The 19,921-nt window shown below is 37.9% G+C and overlaps 2 protein-coding genes and 1 pseudogene across 2 annotated transcripts in view; 2 read left to right on the top strand and 1 right to left on the bottom strand.

Moving 5' to 3' along the window:
* The first annotated feature begins 3,261 nt into the window (after window positions 1–3,261).
* On the top strand, window positions 3,262–4,271 carry LOC128625269 (myosin heavy chain, fast skeletal muscle-like). Its single transcript, XM_053653466.1, has 2 exons — window positions 3,262–4,005; window positions 4,103–4,271. Exons 1-2 carry the CDS (start codon window positions 3,840–3,842, stop codon window positions 4,246–4,248), a joined length of 312 nt encoding a protein of 103 aa, XP_053509441.1. The 5' UTR covers window positions 3,262–3,839; the 3' UTR covers window positions 4,249–4,271.
* A 44-nt stretch (window positions 4,272–4,315) lies between these two features.
* LOC128624715 (myosin-7-like) lies at window positions 4,316–13,635 on the top strand (annotated as a pseudogene).
* A 5,816-nt stretch (window positions 13,636–19,451) lies between these two features.
* The window catches only part of cacna2d2b (calcium channel, voltage-dependent, alpha 2/delta subunit 2b), a 41,507-nt gene continuing 41,037 nt past the window's right edge, over window positions 19,452–19,921 (bottom strand). The window contains exon 38 of the mRNA XM_053653460.1: window positions 19,452–19,739. Coding sequence (XP_053509435.1) covers window positions 19,638–19,739 — 102 coding nt within the window. The 3' untranslated portion in view covers window positions 19,452–19,637. The remainder of the gene's footprint in view (window positions 19,740–19,921) is intronic.

The following is a 19,921-nucleotide window of genomic DNA, read 5'->3' as shown; positions in this document are numbered from 1 at the left end:
TGAACATTAATAACACATTGATAATGCTAGGCTTTCCTAAAAAAAAATAAAAATAAAAATAAAAAAAACAATATAGAGGAAAAAAACAATTACTTTAATAATTCATGAATTTTGAAAGGTCACAAGATCAGATATGCAAACTGTCACACTGACACTAGCTTGTGCAGGCAGATAGACACTTTGAAAGTTAATATGAATTCAAAATTCAAGAGTGGTATTTCTCACATGCATACTGAAGAGGGCATGTACGAGAGGATGGTGAAAGTTATTTAACATTACAAATATGCTTGACAGCAATTCATTTCAAATATCAAAGCTACTGACATATTCAATTTTAACTGTTCATGCCAAATTTGTCATGTAGGATGCCAGTTGTTAACCCAGGGCACAGGCCAAGCCAAACAGCTGTAACTAACACCAAAAGGGCAGGACACACTTAATCCTAGAGCCCTTTAAAAGATCTCTGACATACACACACCAGCTGTCTCAAGGGTCAGCCCTCATTCCTTGAGAGCACAGAAAGTTGGAGTCAGTTTGACCACAATAACAAGATCCTGAACAGCTAAAAACGGCTGTGCAAAAACCTTACTGCAGTGTAACTTATAAATTATAATTGTGAAATATGGCATTATAGTCAAACTATTCAAAAACACTTCTTGTATCTGGATATACAGACTACAATATTCTGGTCATTGTTATTTATGTTTGACAATAAAAGCAAGATGTAACCTATTAAAGTTATTCTTGTGAAAGTATTTTTGGACACATAAAGCAACTTTATCCAGTTAAAATTACAACATCAAATTTGCAGATTTCTGCCAACAAAAAAAACAACACATGCATGATTCTACTTAAGGCATCTCTAAAACTCTCCTGTAACCATAAGACAGCAACAGCTGACTACTTTTCCACAGCTGAGAGACCCTTTCATTTTTAGAATGCATTAAGCAGATTGGCATGCTGTTTTTAGGTCATACGTTAAAAAGTTATAAACTTTAAAAACAGTAAACACTGTTAAAGTGAACCAACATATTTTATTGTTATATAGCAACTGTATTCTAAAATTTCCTAACCAGTCATATCCAATAATGTCTCGGTTGACAAAAAGATATTATCGCATCATGACAAGATATTTATCCCAATAAAATACAACAAAAAATGTATAGTGCGCACGCAGCTCTTCTTTTGATACTCTTAGTAACAAATGTTGTGTCTAAATAATCTAAGAGACCAATACAATAAATTAAAAGATATTTATAACTAAACAAAGTGAAAGTCATCAGAAAGGCACAACACACGACCAAATAAAGAATGCAGCTTTCATTGAGCGAACAGATGGATTCCTATAAAAGGACGCAGACACAAGCTTCCTCAAGCACAGACAGAAACCCAGGCCAAGGTAAGGGCAGGAACAGCCTTAAAACACCAAAACGTTTTCAAACTTTTTATTTACAAAATTGTTATTTAAAATCTAATAGAAGAAAGCCATACCATTTAAAACTGTAACATCTATTTTCAGGACAACAAAAAAGATATCTTAACAGTTATGTTTCTCTTTTCAAAGTTGACCATCCGCAAGACTAACCTCACTGTGTCAAAGCATTAAGGAAAGGTAAAGAAACCAGTTTATGAGGAAAATTTTCATTTAACTTTGAAGGAAACAAAATTCAATTGTGTCCATTTTTAAAGTTTTCATCTTTTCTGAAGAAAAAGGCCATTATGGCTGACTGCGAGATGGAATGCTTCGGATTGAATTGAATTGAATGCCTATTATTGTCACTATACACATGTACAATGAAATTAATAGCCACTCCTTTTTTGTTCCGTGCCAACATGTACATTAAATAAACAAGAAGAATAAACAAGATAAATAAGATAAATAAACAGATAAATAAACAAGATAAATAAACAAGATAAATAAACAAGATATTGGGGCGGATGGGGGAGGTACTATGAAATGCACAGTTTTGAGACACTAAGTTTGACGCTCAGAACAAACCTCTTGATGCCAAAACAGCAGTCTGTTTTTGTGGCTGAGCCTGCAGAGATGTATGTCAAGGGTACACTGAAGAGTAAAGACGGTGGCAAAGCCATTGTTGAACCTCTGGACAGCAAACTAAGTGTGGGTCACAAATACAAGCATCCACAGTTAATATAAAATCCTGGGATTACTGTTATATCAAACTTGTCAATGTGATGGACATGTCTTTACCAAATCAACAGATTCTTACAGTTAAGGAGGACGAAATTTTCCCTATGAATCCTCCCAAGTTTGACAAAATTGAGGACATGGCCATGATGACCCACCTCAACGAACCCACTGTGCTGTATAACCTCAAAGAGCGTTACGCAGCATGGATGATTTACGTAAGTATTAAGCTGATTTGTTGCTCTCAAGTGTATTTAGAAGAATGCCATTTTGTCATATTTTGTGACAACTGATGCAATTAAAACCATGATTGTTTTTAGTTTTATAAATTTCTGGTGTTTAATAATGTTTTTGCAGACCTACTCAGGGTTGTTCTGCGTCACTGTGAGCCCTTCAAGTGGCTCCCAGTGTACGACTCAGTTGTTGTGGCTGGATACAGAGGCAAAAAGAGAGTTGAAGCCCCACCTCACATCTTTTCCATCTCTGATAACGCCTATCAGTTCATGCTCACTGGTATAAATCTAAAAGATCTCTTCAGAAAATGTTTTAAAATGTTAAAGTTTCTAACTTCTCATTGTCCACATTAAAGGGGAAAATCCTCTAAAAAGTTAAAGATACTAATTTAATTCATATTCTTCTCGACTCTTCCAGATCGTGAGAATCAGTCCATCCTGATCACGTATGTTTCGTTATGTAAAGTACAATCAGAAGATTTAAAATATTTTTGGATCTTAACCAAATAGGTTGTTCATATAATCCCTCAAATGCACCTTAAACATTTGGCTTTTATATCCCCAGTGGAGAATCTGGTGCAGGAAAGACTGTGAACACAAAACGGGTCATTCAGTACTTTGCAACAATCGCAGTGTCTGGTCAGAAAAAGGCAGAGCCTACTTCTGCCAAAATGCAGGTAAAAAGTAACTATTACTGCAATTTAACAGACTTTGAGCTCAGATTCCTAATTAAAGTGCCTGTTATCATCATTAGGGTTCAAATCATTGCAGCCAACTCATTGCTGGAGGCTTATAGTAATGCAAAGACTGTCAGGAATGACAACTCCTCCTGTTTTGTAAGTACAATTATAGCTAATATACACAGCTGTTAATATTGTGTGTGGCTTTTAATGCATACTTTAAAATTATTCAACAACAATATTCAGGGTAAATTCATCAGAATTCATTTTGGATCCTCTGGAAAGCTGGCTTCAGCTGATATTGAAACATGTAAGAAACATCTTATAAGGTGTGTTTTATGATCTATTAAAAAGATCATATTGATAGATCCTGCATTTTTTTAACTTATAGATCTGCTGGAAAAGTCAAGAGTCACCTTCCAGCTGTCTGCTGAGAGAAGCTATCACATTTTTTACCAGCTCATGACTGGACACAAACCAGAACTGCTTGGTAGGAAATTTAACAAGTCCAACTGGTGCCGAATATTTCACCATTTTAGTATCAATTAAAAAAAACTTTGATTTTTTTTTTTTTTTTTTTTTTTTTTTACAGAGGCACTGCTCATCACCACCAATCCCTACGACTACCCTACGATCAGCCAGGGTGAAATTGCAGTAATGATGTAGAGGAGTTCATTGCCACAGATGTAAGCCACAATTTCAGAAGGCTGAATTAATTGTATAAATATTCAAATCATTATATCTGAACAATCCTGAAACAAAGGTTCAGTCAAATCAATGATAACTGTAGTCTTTGTCACACAGATGGCCATTGACATCCTCGGCTTCAGCGTTGATGAGAAAATTAACATCTACAAGCTGACCGGTGCTGTGATGCATCATGGAAACATGAAGTTCAAGCAGAAGCAGAGGGAGGAGCAGGCTGAGCCTGATGGCACTGAGGGTACAAATAAAACCACAAGACTTACCTAATCTGTTGATATATAAAATACCTAATGTATGCCATTCCTGATGATTAAGACAATCTTTTTTTCAATCAGTTGCTGATAAAATCGCCTACCTTCTGGGTCTGAACTCAGCTGACATGCTGAAAGCTTTGTGCTACCCCAGAGTCAAGGTTGGAAACGAGTTTGTTACCAAAGGCCAGACTGTACCTCAGGTAATGTTCTCAAACAACAAAAAATAGAATTAAAACATAAGGTAAAAATAGCACAAAGGCTCAATTTTGTATTATTCAGGTCAACAACGCCGTCATGGCCCTATGCAAGTCTGTCTATGAGAAAATGTTCTTGTGGATGGTCATCCGTATCAATGAGATGCTTCACACAAAGCAGCCAAGACAGTTCTTCATCGGTGTGCTGGATTTCGCTGGGTTTGATATCTTTGATGTAAATATCTAACATGTTACATTTGCATTACACAACCATTAGTCTTAATAAACATACAAAATCAATATGTCTAAAGCTTGACATGATATTTTCTACAGTTCAACAGCTTGGAGCAGCTCTGCATTAACTTCACAAATGAGAAACTGCAACAGTTTTTCAACCACCACATGTTCGTGCTGGAACAAGAGGAGTACTAGAAAGAAGGTATTGTGTGGGAGTTCAATGACTTCGGTATGGACTTGGCTGCCTGCATTGAGCTCATTGAGAAGGTAAGGTGTTTCAATGAAGTACAGTTTAAACAAATTGCTAACTATTCAACCCGTCTTTCTTGTCATTTCATTACTTAATAAAAATAAATGTTACCAACAGCCAATGGGCATCTTCTCCATTCTTGAAGAGGAGTGCATGTTCCCCAAGGCTACAGACACATCATTCAAGAACAAGATTTATGACCAGCATCTTGGCAAAACCAATGCCTTCCAAAAACCAAAGCCCGCCAAAGGCAAAGCTGAGGCCCACTTCTCCCTGGTGTACTACGCCGGCACTGTGGACTACAACATTGTCGGCTGGTTGGACAAGAACAAGGATCCACTGAATGACTCTGTTGTGCAGCTGTACCAGAAGTCAGCAAACAAACTGCTGTGCTTGCTGTATGCAGGCCATGCCGCTGCTGATAGTATGGTGTTTGATTATTTATAGCTGGATTAATTGAGGAGTACAAATGATGGTTAACCAACTGAATGAGACAAAATTAAATTCTATTTCTATGTTGACACAGATGTTAGCACATGTGGTAGTGGCAAGAAGGGTGGCAAGAGGAAGGGAGGTTCCTTCCAAACTGTGTCAGCTTTATTCAGAGTATGTACTGTAATGTATAAATGTTTATATACATTCAAATACTGTAATGTTAAAAACCCTATTTATCAGCTAAACACAATAACTACTCTAATTACATAGAAAAACCTGGGCAAACTGATGACCAACCTGCGAAGCACTCACCCTCATTTTGTGCGCTGCTTGATTCCAAATGAGTCCAAGACCCCAGGTGAGCAAAATGAAGAGTAATATCAATGCACTTACCAGGCATGCAATGAATGTACTAGATTCTATTATCAATGTACCAATAATCGAATAATTAATTTGCTGTTATTCTAAAATGTGGAACTTGTAACAATAGAAAAGACCATTCTATGATTAGGTGTGTACAAACTTCTAACTTCTATTGTGCATTCCATGATTGCTTAGGTCTGATGGAGAACTTCTTGGTCATCCACCAGTTGAGGTGTAATGGTGTGCTGGAGGGTATCAGAATCTGTAGAAAGTGATTCCCCAGCAGAATCCTCTATGGTGACTTCAAGCAGAGGTACACTTAAATTAATTCTATTAGAAATTTATGGCAGATTAAGTCACTCATTTCCCCCACTGAAACTAGACAGTTCACTTCAACCATCAAAAAGGCCAAGTGTTTAAGCATTCATTTACGCCAAGAAGTGGAATAAACTTATTAATCTGTAGATACAAAGTTTTGAATGCCAGTGTCATCCCAGAGGGACAGTTCATTGACAACAAGAAAGCCGCAGAGAAACTCTTGGCCTCCACTGATGTAGACCACACCCAGTACAAGTTTGGACACACCAAGGTAAAAATACATTTAGATATCAGGAAAGAAATTTGTATTTTTAATACATCGGTTGTGTAACTGCACTCATATTGCTCTCGCCTCAAAACATTTCTACCCTAAATGCTTCTAGACTACATATACTTTCACTTTTTTTTAATTCTGTAGGTGTTCTTCAAAGCAGGTCTGTTGGGTACCCTTGAGGAGATGAGAGATGAAAAACTTGCAAATCTGGTGACCATGACTCAGGCTTTGTGCCGTGGCTGCCTCATGAGAAATGAGTTTGTCAAGATGATGAAAACAAGGTAATGTATAATATGTGCACATAGTGTGTATCATCAATATATAGGAGCTACCACACAAATACATACTGTAGTATGTCACTATAACAAACATAACAGCTGAAATATGTCTCTTCAACAGAGAATCAATCTTCACTATTCAATACAACATCCGCTCATTCATGAACATGAAACACTGGCCATGGATGAAGCTGTACTTCAAGATCAAACCTCTTCTCAAGTCTGCAGAGACTGAGAAGGAAATGGCTGCCATGAAGGAGAACTTTGAGAAAATGAAGGAGGACTTGGCAAAGGCACTGGCTAAAAAGAAGAGCTGGAGAAGATGGTGTCTCTGCTACAGGAGAAAAATGACCTGCAACTCCAAGTGGCATCTGTAAGTAGCTCAAAAATAGTATGTCTCAAAAGATCATGCAAATAAAAAAATATCTTCAATAAACATTTTTTTATTGACAGGAAAATGAGAACTTTGCCGATGCTGAGGAAAGGTGTGAGGGGCTCATCAAGAACAAGATCCAGCTTGAGGCTAAACTCAAAGACACAAATGAGAGACTGCAGGATGAGGAGGAAATCAACTGAGCTGACTGCCAAGAAGAGGAAACTAGAGGATGAGTGCTCTGAGCTGAAGAAGGATATTGATGATTTGGAGCTCACCTTGGCCAAAGTGGAAAAGGAGAAACATGCCACTGAGAACAAGGTTGACATTTGACTAACATGAATTATAAAATAGATAACTTATTTATTATAATGGTCTTTCACAGGTCAAGAACCTCACTGAGGAGATGATTTCTCAAGATGAGAGCATAGCCAAGCTTAGTAAGGAAAAGAAAGCCCTCCAAGAGGCACATCAGCAGACTCTGGATGATCTCCAGGCAGAGGAAGACAAAGTCAACACTCCAAGACCAAATCTAAGATCAAACTTGAACAAGAAGTGGATGATGTAAGAATTTCATAAGGAATTCCTACATTTAAAAAAAAAAGACCATTTGTTCCATTCTAAAGAACCATTTCTCACAAACACAGTTTGATGGTTCACTGGAACAAGAAAAGAAACTCTGTATGGACCTTGAGAGAGCCAAAAGGAAACTTGAAGGAGATCTAAAACTAGCCCAAGAAAACACAATGGATTTGGAGAATGATAAGCAGCAGTCCGAGGAGAAGATTAAGAGGTATGTTTTTTCCCCAAACATCTAATTTAATAATATGATAATAGTTGCCCATTTAAACATGACACTGAATACATGTTTATCAAAACAATCCACTTAAATTTTCTTACAATCCTTCTTACAGGAAGAATTTTGAAACAAGCCAACTTCTAAGCAAGATTGAAGATGAGCAGTCTCTGAGTGCTCAACTTCAGAAGAAGATTAAGGAACTGATGGTAACCATTTGATTTGTTCATTAGTCAATACATTATGATTTTGAGAGGTTTTAAAAAGGACACTAACTACAAATAACTGTGCTCTGTAGGCTTGAAGAGCTGGAGGAGGAAATTGAGGCTGAGCGTGCAGCTCGTGCTAAATTTGAGAAGCAAAGAGCTGATCTCTCCAGGGAACTTGAGGAGATCAGTGAGAGGCTTGAGGAAGCTGGAGGTGCCACCGCTGCTCAGATCGAGATGAACAAGAAGCGCGAGGCCAAGTTCCACAAACTGCGTCGCAATCTGGAAGAGTCCACACTGTATCATGAAGCCACAGCTGCTGCACTCTGCAAGAAACAAGCTGACAGCATTGCTGAGCTTGGAGAGCAGATCGACAACCTTCAGCGTGTTAAAGAGAAGTTGGAGAAGGAAAAGAGTGAATATAAAATGGAGATCGATGACCTGGCCAGTAACATGGAGGCTGTGGCAAAATCAAAGGTATGACTAGATGACTAACACAGAACATATTTCCTTGTAGATCCCTTCTGTCTACTACTAAACCAAGTTTTCTGATAGGCTAATCTGGAGAAAATGTGCAGAACCCTTGAGGACCAACTTAGTGAAATCAAAGCAAAATATGAGGAAAATGTTCGCCAGCTAAATGATGTTTGTTATCAAAAAGCTAGACTTGCTACTGAAGCTGGTGAGTGAGAAGAATAAACTACAAACTCAAATGTGAATTTTACTTCTGCTAAACTAACACTAAACAACATAATTTATAGGTGAGCTTGAACGCCATCTAGGAGAAAGATGCTTTGGTTTCTCAGCTAACCAGATCAAAGCACAACTACACTCAGCAGACTGAACAGCTCAAAAGACACATTGAAGAAGAAGTGAAGGTAAATTTATTAAATTAAATAATCATTAATCAATCTTGATAACCCAGAGAACACTGACAAGTCAAAAACATTTAAATTCATGTAATGAATTGTCAACTGGTCAACCTTGTACTCTGAATGGCATTAAAGTTGATGGTCATCTTTGTTGAACATTGTTCAAATTAAACATGAGTAACAACAGAAATTATGCAGTTACAATAAAAAATAGATATTGGATGAATGTTTAAATCAGCAGCAAACATTTTCCCACTAGTCATGTGGAACTGTATTTTGTAGTTAAGAAATACGATACTTCAATTACACTTAAATAATTTCTGAAGTCAAGTCCACAAAACAAAAAGATCATTTGAAAGTTTTTTCACATTTGCATCATTAGCATATGGAGCGCTCTCAGTATAGGTGTTCAATTAACTTATAGAGTGATTATCCTAGAGAAGCCACAAGGCTACATAAAAGTAAACTACATGCCATTCACAGAAGGAAGTTAATTACTGGTTTATGGTGTTATTAACGGTTAATCTTAGTATTAAGATTTGGTAGGCAGAGTCCTTTATAGTAGCAGAAGCATTTACAGAATTTTTTCCCCCACTTTCCTGAACCTTCAACACTTTAGTCACTGCATAACTGCTTCCTGTAAATCACAAACTAACAAATCAAACACACCACTGAATATCTAATCTAATTAATTAAATGACTAATTTGGTCTGTCTCATTTTCAGGTACTGGCAGAATGGAAACAGAAGTATGAGGAAGGCCAGGCTGAACTGGAGGGAGCTCAGAAAGAGGCTCGCGCTCTCAGCACTGAACTCTTTAAGCTGAAGAACTCATTTGAGGAATCTCTTGACCAAACAGAGACACTGAAGAGGGAGAACAAGAATCTACAGCGTATGTGAACTAAGCATAAGCACATTAATGATGCAATGATATCATTGCTTCACTAAAGTCTGACATCAAACTAAAATAATGATTTTCATTTCTACAGAGGAGATCTCTGACCTGACTGAGCAGCTTGGGGAAACTGGAAAGACCATCCATGAGCTGGAGAAAGCAAAGAAGATAGTGGAAACTGAGAAATGTGAAATCCAGACTGCCCTTGAAGAAGCTGAGGTATTTTAGCATTGCTTCATTTTTTTAATTACATCACATCCTTTACTAATAATGCTGTGGTGTACAATTTACTAATAATTTGACAGAATGGAACTGGGTCTCCACTAAATTGCTTAATATTCAACATATTTATTTAAGGCACACTTGAGCATGAGGAAACAAGGATCCTTCGTGTCCAGCTTGAGCTCAACCAGGTTAAGAGTGAGACTGATAGGAAACTGGCTGAGAAGGATGAGGAGATGGAACAGATCAAGAGAAACAGCCAGAGTGTGATCGAGTCCATGCAGAGCACTCTGGACTCTGAAGTCAGGAGCAGGAACGATGCTCTCAGAATCAAGAAAAAGATGGAGGGAGATCTGAATGAGCTGGAGATTCAGCTGAGCCATGCCAACCGCCAGGCTGCTGAGGCCCAGAAACAGCTGAGGATTGTTCAAGGACACCTTAAAGTGGGTTTTAAATCAAAGCTATGCATCACCAAACTTTAAAACTATTTTCCAAAAGAAACATTACGAAAAGTCTTGGACAAGATCAGGCAGTCGATGAACAAATCCTCAATTTTCAATCTTCAACAAATCTGATTTTTTTTTTCATCCAAGAATTTTACTTGCATGATTTTTCTCTTGTCTGCACAATACAAACATAATTAGAAGCGAAAGATTAAAATAACTCACCTTATTTTGGAAGAGAATAACAGTACTTGAAAGTTGATGAAATAGGCTGTGATCCTTGTGTACCTTCCCCAGAACTGCTAACTCTACTTAAAGTAGCAGAAAACTTACCTTCCCTTACTTAATTTGTGTTTTCTTGATATACAGTATATATTAGCACTTAAGAGCACAAAAGCCCCCCATTGGGTAAAGAATCCCAGGGTGTTTCATCAGATGGAGAAAAAAAAACTTTGTTAGATTTATAGGGACAGTAGGATATTATCTTATCATTATAGGGACAATAAACCATTATCAACTAAATAATCATCTTGTGCAAATGTCAGCAATGCTTGATGTAGAGATAAATTCCCTAGTTGTTTGATATTATAGCTAACTACCCATGAGGAAGCATGATTGGGAGGATGTGCTGCAATGCTGCTTGTTGAAGATGTAGTTAATGTAGTGAAGTGTATTAGGCAGTCAATTATCAGTATAAATGAAAATTTATCTTCTTAATGAAGCACATACTCAATAATTTTGATGCAGTCTGTCCCTATTCACTTCTCAAAACAGCAGTAATTATACAGTGTGATATCCCATGCATACTGAAATTACCAGTATAAATCATTATTTAAAAAACCCCTGAAAGTACTTACGTGCAACACTTACTATCTCCAATAATGCAGGATGGCCAACTGCACCTTGATGAGGCTGTCAGAGATCAGGAAGAGATGAAGGAGCAAGTTGCTATGGTGGAGCGCAGGAATAACCTGATGCTGGCAGAGATTGAGGAACTTAGAGCTGCACTGGAGCAGACAGAGAGAGGCCGCAAAGTGGCTGAACAGGAGCTGGTCGACGCCAGTGAGCGTGTGGCACTGCTGCACTCTCAGGTTAGTGCAGTCCAGGTTTAATAATAATTCCTTACATCTATATAGCGCTTTTCTAGACACTCAAAGCGCTTTACATTGTATGGGGGAAATCTCCTCAACCACCACTAGTGTGTAGCATCCACCTGGATGGTGCGATGGCAGCCATAATGCGCCAGAACGCCCACCACACACCAGCTATTAGTGGAGAGGAGAGTGATGTAGCCAGTTCAGAGATGGAGATTATTAGAGGGCCATGATAGATGGGGGCCAATGAGGGAATTTCGCCAGGACATCGGGGTTATACCCCTACTCTTTTACAATAAGTGTCCTGGGATTTTTAATGACCACAGAGAGTCAGGACGTCGGTTTAACGTCTCATCCGAAAGACAGTACTGTTTTTACAGTATAGTGTCCCCATCACTATACTGGTGTATTAGGCCCCACACAGACCATAGGGTGAGCGCCCCCTACTGGCCTCAGTAATACCACTTCCAAAAGCAACTTTAGTTTTCCCCAGGAGGTCTCCCATCCAGGTACTGGCCAGGCTCAAATTAGCTTAGCTTCAGTCACCAGACAGCAGATTAGAACTGCAAAGTGATATGGCTCTGATTTATCAGGTTTAAAACACGTAAAAATTCTGACCACGGTCAGCAAATAATTTTAATGTTATTTCATTCGTTTTTCAACAGAACACAAACCTAATTAACACTAAGAAGAAGCTTGAGCTTGACCTGGTCCAAATACAAGGTGAGGTGGATGATACCATCCAGGAGGCAAGGAATGCCGAAGAGAAGGCCAAGAAGGCCATCACAGACGTAAGTATTCAACTCCATAGATTTTGTGCCATTGTATTTTGCAGTTACTTAATTTTTTATTTTTTTTTTATTTTAATGATAACCTGTGATATGACACATACACTAGGCTGCCACGATGGCAGAGGAGTTGAAGAAAGAGCAGGACACAAGTGTTCACCTTGATAGGATGAAGAAGAACCTTGAGACTACAGTCAAGGATCTCCAGCACCGTCTGGATGAGGCTGAGAACCTCGCCCTGAAAGGTGGAAAGAAGCAGCTCCAGAAACTGGAAGCTAGGGTATGTTGTGTGTATTTCACTGTGAATGAGTGACCATTTATATTGTTTAAATTGAAAACTACCAAGTGAAAGAAAGTGACTGTGTGTTGTAGATACATGAGCTGGAGGGTGAGGTTGAAGCTGAGCAGAGACGTGGCACTGAAGCCATCAAAGGTGTCCGCAAATATGAGAGTAGAATGAAGGAGCTTACCTATCAGGTACAACCGCAACTGTTGTAGTTTCTTCTTGTTGTTGACTCCTGACACATTTTTTACTCAATTCTAAGTACTCACCTCTGTATCCAGACTGAGGAGGATAAGAAGAACGTGAATAGACTGCAGGACCTGGTGGACAAACTGCAGCTGAAGGTCAAGGCCTACGAGAGGCGGGCTGAGGAGGCTGTAAGTGGACAAGACTTAAATGTTAGCTTTTCTGCATTGTAGTGCTTAAAATTTACATTTTCGTTTTATACTGAGATACCTGTGAAGTTTAGAATTAACAAGGAAACAGGCAGAGCAAGTTATGAACAAAAATTTGGTAATTCAATCTGGTAAAAACCTACTTTTTAGAAGCTAATAAATACGTACCTGGTCGTTGAAGTTGATTTTATGAATTTACTTGGCATCAAACTTTTTATTATTCTTATTATTATTTACCGCTAATCGATTTGTTGATATAGTTTAAATAAGCTAACTGGCTAATAATTGCGAAAATCGTAGTGAATTTCAGCCGTGAGTCCGTTAGAAACAAGAAGTCCGCCCGAATTCAAAATGAGCCTCGAGCGCAGCTGCGCGTGAAGAGTATGGCGGGCCAAATGGGTCACTATTAGCGTGCATCGTTAACTCAGATCCTGATGTAGAACAGAATTCTAAACTGCCAGTTTTATTGATTGATAGCTAGCTATCTAGATAGATAGATAGATAGGTAGGTAGGTAGATAGATAGATAGATAGATAGATAGATAGATAGGTAGGTAGATAGATAGATAGATAGATAGATAGATAAATAGATAGATATCAGTGATCGTTGTTTAAAACCGCGTAACGATGCACGCGAATGATGCCACAATGCCAACCCATATGGCTTTCCATAGAAGAGAACTTTCTCGAACCTCACAGCGCGCGCGGGACGTGTCACGAATCACCAACACTGCTGCTGTAAACACGACAATGTTACATTTATCTGCTAAATTAGCACCATGTAAACTTTTCCTAACGTGATTACACGACGCCAGAGACAGACAATAACTAAACTTCAACAGTGTCAGGCTCTAATAATAATAATAATAATACTGTCATAAAAATAAGAACGAATAAAAACACATCTTATGACTACAGCACAGATTTTATCATCACAATCCAAGTGTTCAAATACTGAGGCAAATGTGTATTATATCTATAATTACTGAAGCCACTGGAAATTCTAATCTATTTCTGAATTTTCCACAAAAAAAACAAACCAGCATGGCCCCTCTGAAGGAAACCAAGGAAAACAAATGATTTCTGAAAAGTTTCCAAAAAGAACTCATTCACAAAGCTAGAACTGTTAACTACTTAAAAAAAAAAGAAGAAGAAGAACCCATGTATAGGCTGTTTATAGAACTTGTACTTTTTGATTTTTATTCCTACATCAAATACAAAGAGGGAGGTGTACCAAATCAAATGTGGAAAATAAGCTACATGTCTTGTAGGTGAGCTACATGTCTTGGATCTCCAGGTTATCCACAAGGTCTCAAAAACCAAAATCAAGTACCTTTATTAATATTCATCTTCAGTAACCACTCCATTTAAAATGGGGGGGGGGGGGGGGTTGAGTTTTTTCAAATAAAATTTAAAATGTCAGCTCAAGAAAAACTCATTGTTGGCATGTTGTCATATATACCGTGTAACTCTCCACATTTACGCTCATACACATGATTTCCACAGGAGGAACTCACCTGTCCAGCTTTAGGAAAGTACAGCACGAGCTGGAGGAAGCTCAGGAGCGTGCTGACATTGCCGAGTGTCAGGTCAACAAGCTGAGAGCCAAGAGCAGAGATATTGTTAAGGTAGGTAACGTCTATTTGTACGTTCCTTTTGATCCTTTTCCCAAAAGCATGAACACCCAAAGATCACTTAAAAGATGGCAGAGCATGTTTTAAATTGAACACTACCAGTTACACACTCTCAGAAATAAAATGGTACCAAACAGTACTTTTCCCTGTCGCTGGTACGCTACCATCAAGAAGATCTTCTATACCAAGTGTGTATCTTTTACTGGGAAGGCGTATGCGATGTACTTTTAACTAGTTTAGAATTTTAAACAGGTACATCAGTGGTACTTAAGGTCCTATTATTTACCTTAAATTATTTATTAAATTAAGAATCTTCATATAGTTATCAAAATGTACTTTGATATTACCACACCACTGACGAGGACATTTAGTCGGCACTCCTGTTGTGTTCATTGACCCAGGCATTTCAATACGTTTCAGCAATAATATTTATTGTCAGACCTCCAATCAGTCTTCTCTTGATCTCGATCTCTCTCTTGATATAAATATTTGTGATGGAAATTAAGGTCTTAGTGAGCTTCCTGATGGCGGGCTAGAAGTAAGAGATAGAGGATCTTTGCTAACATCATCATCTTAGTTCGGATTTACAAACAGCAGTAATTTTTTTGTTTAACACTTTTAATTCACTTTGTTACCTTGAGTGCGAAAATGAGTATCACTCTCTACCATTAAAAAAAGTCTCAGTTTAAGTAAAAATTTAAAAACGGGGTTTAAAAAAAACCTGTAAAAATGATCTTGAGAAACTGATTGCTAATAGATGTGTAATTTTTACCATGTTCTTTTAACTAAAATGAGAATAACTGAATGTCCCGTCCCGTCCCGTCCCCCCCCCCATTCTAGGGCAAGGATGCTGAGTAACGTGGAAAAAAAGATGGAAGTGGTCACTGTATGAAATATGTTTAAACTTTTGCAATGTTATTATAATAAAGATCTGCAATTTATCTAAAATCTATTCCATTTTGAAGTGTTTTTTTTGTAATCCAAGACCTATTTCTATACAGGGAATAAATAATAAACAGTAAACAAACAACAAACACATCTTCCAGAAAGTTTGACGTGAAAAATATGAATATCTTTATCACCAATTCTCTTATAAACATTTTCTTTTTCCAATTTCTAAGAGGTGAATGACATAATATGATACAAAGTTAGTGCTTCAAGACATTTTTGTGCTATCTGTACAAAACGAACAATACGGAAGACTGAAGAAACAAAAACAAAAATCCCCCTCACAGCAGCAAAAAATAGAAGATAAAATAAAGAGGGAGACAAACACCTATTCACATTAATAAATCCATTGCTATTCTAAAAGCTTATAATGACAGTATACATACTTTCATAAGTGGCAAATAAATAACTAATTTAAAATAGCCTTTTTAATAAAATACCAACACCAAGCAAAATCAAAGCCATACAAAGTTATATCATGCTGTCATTCATACTTTCTCAGACGCTCCATTTACACCTTTAAATTATCTAAAGATATTAATTCAAACATTGTAAATATTAAAACATCTCAACACAAAATTCAAGTGAAAATCTACACAAACCATCAAATGAAATCAAAGATCTTGATTGAAGAAAAACTGACTAACTCTGTCACCCCTTTAAGCTCAAATCTCTACTAGAGCTGAGGCAAAATGTCACCGTTCGTTCTATTAAGACCAAATACTGATTATATCTCCTTCTGCCTGAATTAAAGCTGTGGAATCTCATACCATAAATAACACATTTAAATAAAACATTGGCATGACTAAATGTTGAAAAAATAACCTTCAAGTTAATATATATTTCCATGCAGTATCTCATCTCACATCTCAAAAAAGCTTTTAAAAATGACGAAAAATCTTTTTTTATTCTTTTTTTTTACGTACATTATCATGTCTTGGGCAGTTTCCAAGCTGCAACTGTTGCTCTGTGAAGAAGTTGTGTGCTCTGAAATGGCTCCCTATCTGACATCTAATGCACTAAACAGGGTGTTGAGTGGCTATTAAAGCTTAGCCTTAGGCCCTACAGTGCACTGCATAATGAAATGGAAACCATTTTGGTATTAGCCCTGGAATCATCAGTCACACAGACACTTTCCCATCATGCACAGAGAAAACAACACGTTCGTCTCATCAAAAAAAGTCACAACTCTGTAAGATAAGCATAGTTCTGAAGCTTCATATTTACATGAATACAACACGTGCAAATGAGCAGATCGCTTTCCTACACACAAAGAGAAGCATGAGGTGAGAACCCAGACTTTGTAATAGGGAGCATGGAGCTATACAACATATACATTCACTGAGCACTTTATTAGGAACACCTGTACACCTACTCATTCATGCACCTCTCTAGCAGCCAATCGTGTGGCAGCAGTGCATAAAAGTGCAGTGCATCGAGTAATGTTCACATAAACCATTAGAATGGAGGAAAATATGATCGTGATTTTGACCATGGCATGATTGTTGTTGCCAGGTGGCCTGATTTGAGTATTTCTATGACCGCTGATCTCCTGGGACTTTCACACAACAGTTTCTAGAGTTTACTCAGACGGTGCAATAAAGAAAAACGTACAGTGAGTGGCAGATCTGAGGACGGAAACACCTTCTTGATGAGAGAGGTCAATGGAGAATGGCTAGATTGGTTCGAGCTGACGGAAAGGCTACAGTAACTCAGATAACCACTCTGTACAATTGTGGTGAGCAGAAAAGCATCTCAGACTGCACAACATGTCACACCTCGAGTCAGATAGGCTACAACAGCAGAAGACCACATAGGTCTGTCAGCCAAGAATAGAAAGCTGAGGCTGCAGTGGGCACAGACTCACCAAACTGGACAGTTGAAAACTGGAAAAAACATAGCCTGGTCTGATGAATCTCGATTTCTGCTGAAGCACACAGATGGAAGGGTCAGAATTTGATGCCAACAGCATGAATCCATGGACCCAACCTGCCTTGTGTCAACAGTCCAAGCTGGTGGAGGTGGTGTAATGATGTGGAGAATGTTTACATGAAACACTCTGGACCCGTTAATCCCGATCAATCATCGCTTGAATGCCACATCCTACTTGAGTATTGTAGCTGACCGAGTGGCCACAACATGACAGTGAGTTCAGGGTTCTTCAGTGGTCTTTCCAGGTGACTGGGATGTGGTACAATGGGAGATTCACAGCATGAAAGTGCACCTGAAAAATCTGCAGGAATTGTATGATGCATGTCATCATGTCAACATGGACCAGAATCTCATAGGAATGTTTCCAACATCTTGTGGAATCCATGCCATGAAGATTTGAGATACTATACTATTAGCATAGTGTTCCTAATAATGTGCTCAGTGAGTGTAGTTTTTATGTTTTTTAACACACCCTCATTGACTTCCCCTCACCACATGCCATCTTAAAGCATCTCACTTTATTAGCTCAAGTGAAGTTTACAGATGTGCGTTAGATGAGGAAGTGAGAGAGCCACTGTTGAAGAGATCAATGTAGTATTAATGTTCTAGGTGATATCATCAACGAGACCAGGATACAAAAAAAACAACCCTATTATTAATTAATGTCCTAGCAAACTTTCAATATTCTATACTCAAATACTGGTTTTAAGGCACCCTCATTAACAATTCTGAGGTCACTCAGTGCCCCCCCCCACATGCTCCAAATTCACCCCCAAATAGTCTCATTTATGTCTGCTTCGTTTGTGCTGGTTTGTGCCGGTAAAAATTTTGTTTGTGCTGCTTCGGTTTTTAAAATATTAGACATTGAATTATAGGCAATGAAGTCACCAGCCCCCCCACATGCTACTTTATGGACCTTTAAATTATTTTTTCAGCTCAAGTGTGTTGGATGATTCTGATAAGTGTTCCTGGGTTAACAAAGGGAGAAGTTAAATTTGATCAGCCAATTGCAAACTGATTGCATTGCCACTAACATACTTTTTCATATATTTGATGTAACACAGCAGAAAACTCTAGCTAACTCGACCTAACAGATTTGAACACTGTGCAACGTTAACTTTACATCAGCTGCAGTGGTGTTCTGACATTACACAGCTAGCCAAGTATAATAGTTATTCTATTATTGTATGGGGTTAAAATCGGTTATCTGTTAAACTGTTATGCTGAGCAGGATGTCAAACCAGGGGAAAAAATGGTTAGTGATAATGTCATACCATGGCTAATCAGTTCCTCATATGGCAAAATCAGAACATGCAAAAAATGGTAAAGGAAGAAGTTTATAAATTACTTAATGTTCTGCTTTCGTGAAGTAGAATAAAACTCCATTAATTCATGACAACTGATAGAATTTCCAGCCCATTTTTTGTGACCTACGTGGTACAGACTTTATAGTCTTGAGGGGAAGTCCTCAACAGTACTGAAATGAAGGGCAGCGATATTATTACTATTATTTTTCAAAGATTTTTCATGGTACTTGGAGCATTTATTACCAATCACTCTTATGACTTTCACTCAGGATTGGCCAAACTCATGTTCCGTACCTTGTGTCTATCCAATAGGAGGACTAAGTGCACCAAGGCACTGTTGGGTAGTAAACCAGGCAGTCATTTAGATTTGTGCACACAATATGCCTTTTAGACATTCTTGATGTATCTTTTTGTTTTTAAATGTCATTTTACCTCCAAGCAGAGAATACAGACATAATAAGGGACAAACTTAAAACTCCACAACCACAAAGCCCTGGTATGATAGCAACGCTAATACAGATCAAGACGTGTAGCCAAAAAAAAGACTAAACTAAACTATAAGCATGATTGTAAACACTGGTCAAGATCTAACACTCTTGTTGTCACATACACACACATTATATTATACATATATATATATATATATATATATATATATATATATATATATATATATATATATATATACACACACACATACATACACACACACACACACATATATAGCGCCAGATTTGGCAAGCAGGTTTGACGCACACTTACATTATTTGCATTTACGGCAACCTGTTTAGCAAAATTTTTTTTTTTTTTAAAAACTCTCCTTAAATACAAGACCCAGACCCAGAATAGTCTGTAGAAGATATGCACAACGACAGGTTACTAAGACACACAGCATCTCAATCAACCCATCTGGATGTGTTGAGAATATCAAAGCACTTCAGAATAGGGCAAAAGGACCAAGGGAATTCTGGGAAGACAGCAGAAGCGAAAAGAAGCACTGAAGAGGAGAATAAGAGCGAAGAAGCCGCAGGGATTATGGAAGTTTTACGAGGGTAGACAGGAGCAGGGTGAAGAGAGAGGCTTAAGATCGAACAGCGAGGTAAAGCAATGTTAACTGGACCCAGATGAGGATCCTGATTGGACAGCGCAAAGAGTGAGCCTGCCCACACGCCGACGTGTTCTCCTGAGGAACAGAAAGAGAGAGAGAGAGAGACATGCATATATAGGCATTAATTGGCTAATTAATTGCAAAAATTTTAAGCACCATTTGAAACGGTAACCAATTAAAACACATGCATTGTTCGTTTATAACATAAAGCAGACAGAGATCTGAAGAAATACAAATATAAAACCATTCAGAATTTA

Source organism: Ictalurus furcatus, chromosome 21 (assembly GCF_023375685.1).
Source record: "Ictalurus furcatus strain D&B chromosome 21, Billie_1.0, whole genome shotgun sequence".
NCBI classification, from domain to species: domain Eukaryota; kingdom Metazoa; phylum Chordata; class Actinopteri; order Siluriformes; family Ictaluridae; genus Ictalurus; species Ictalurus furcatus.
This window is presented reverse-complemented; position numbering and strand designations above follow the sequence as displayed.

What these genes read in the sequence shown, in the direction of transcription:
- LOC128625269 (XM_053653466.1), top strand. Translation starts at nt 3,840, where the DNA reads ATGATAACTGTAGTCTTTGTCACACAGATGGCCATTGACATCCTCGGC. An exon ending in TGAGCCTGATGGCACTGAGG is followed by an intron (nt 4,006 to 4,102) that starts GTACAAATAAAA and finishes TTTTTCAATCAG; the next exon opens with TTGCTGATAAAATCGCCTAC.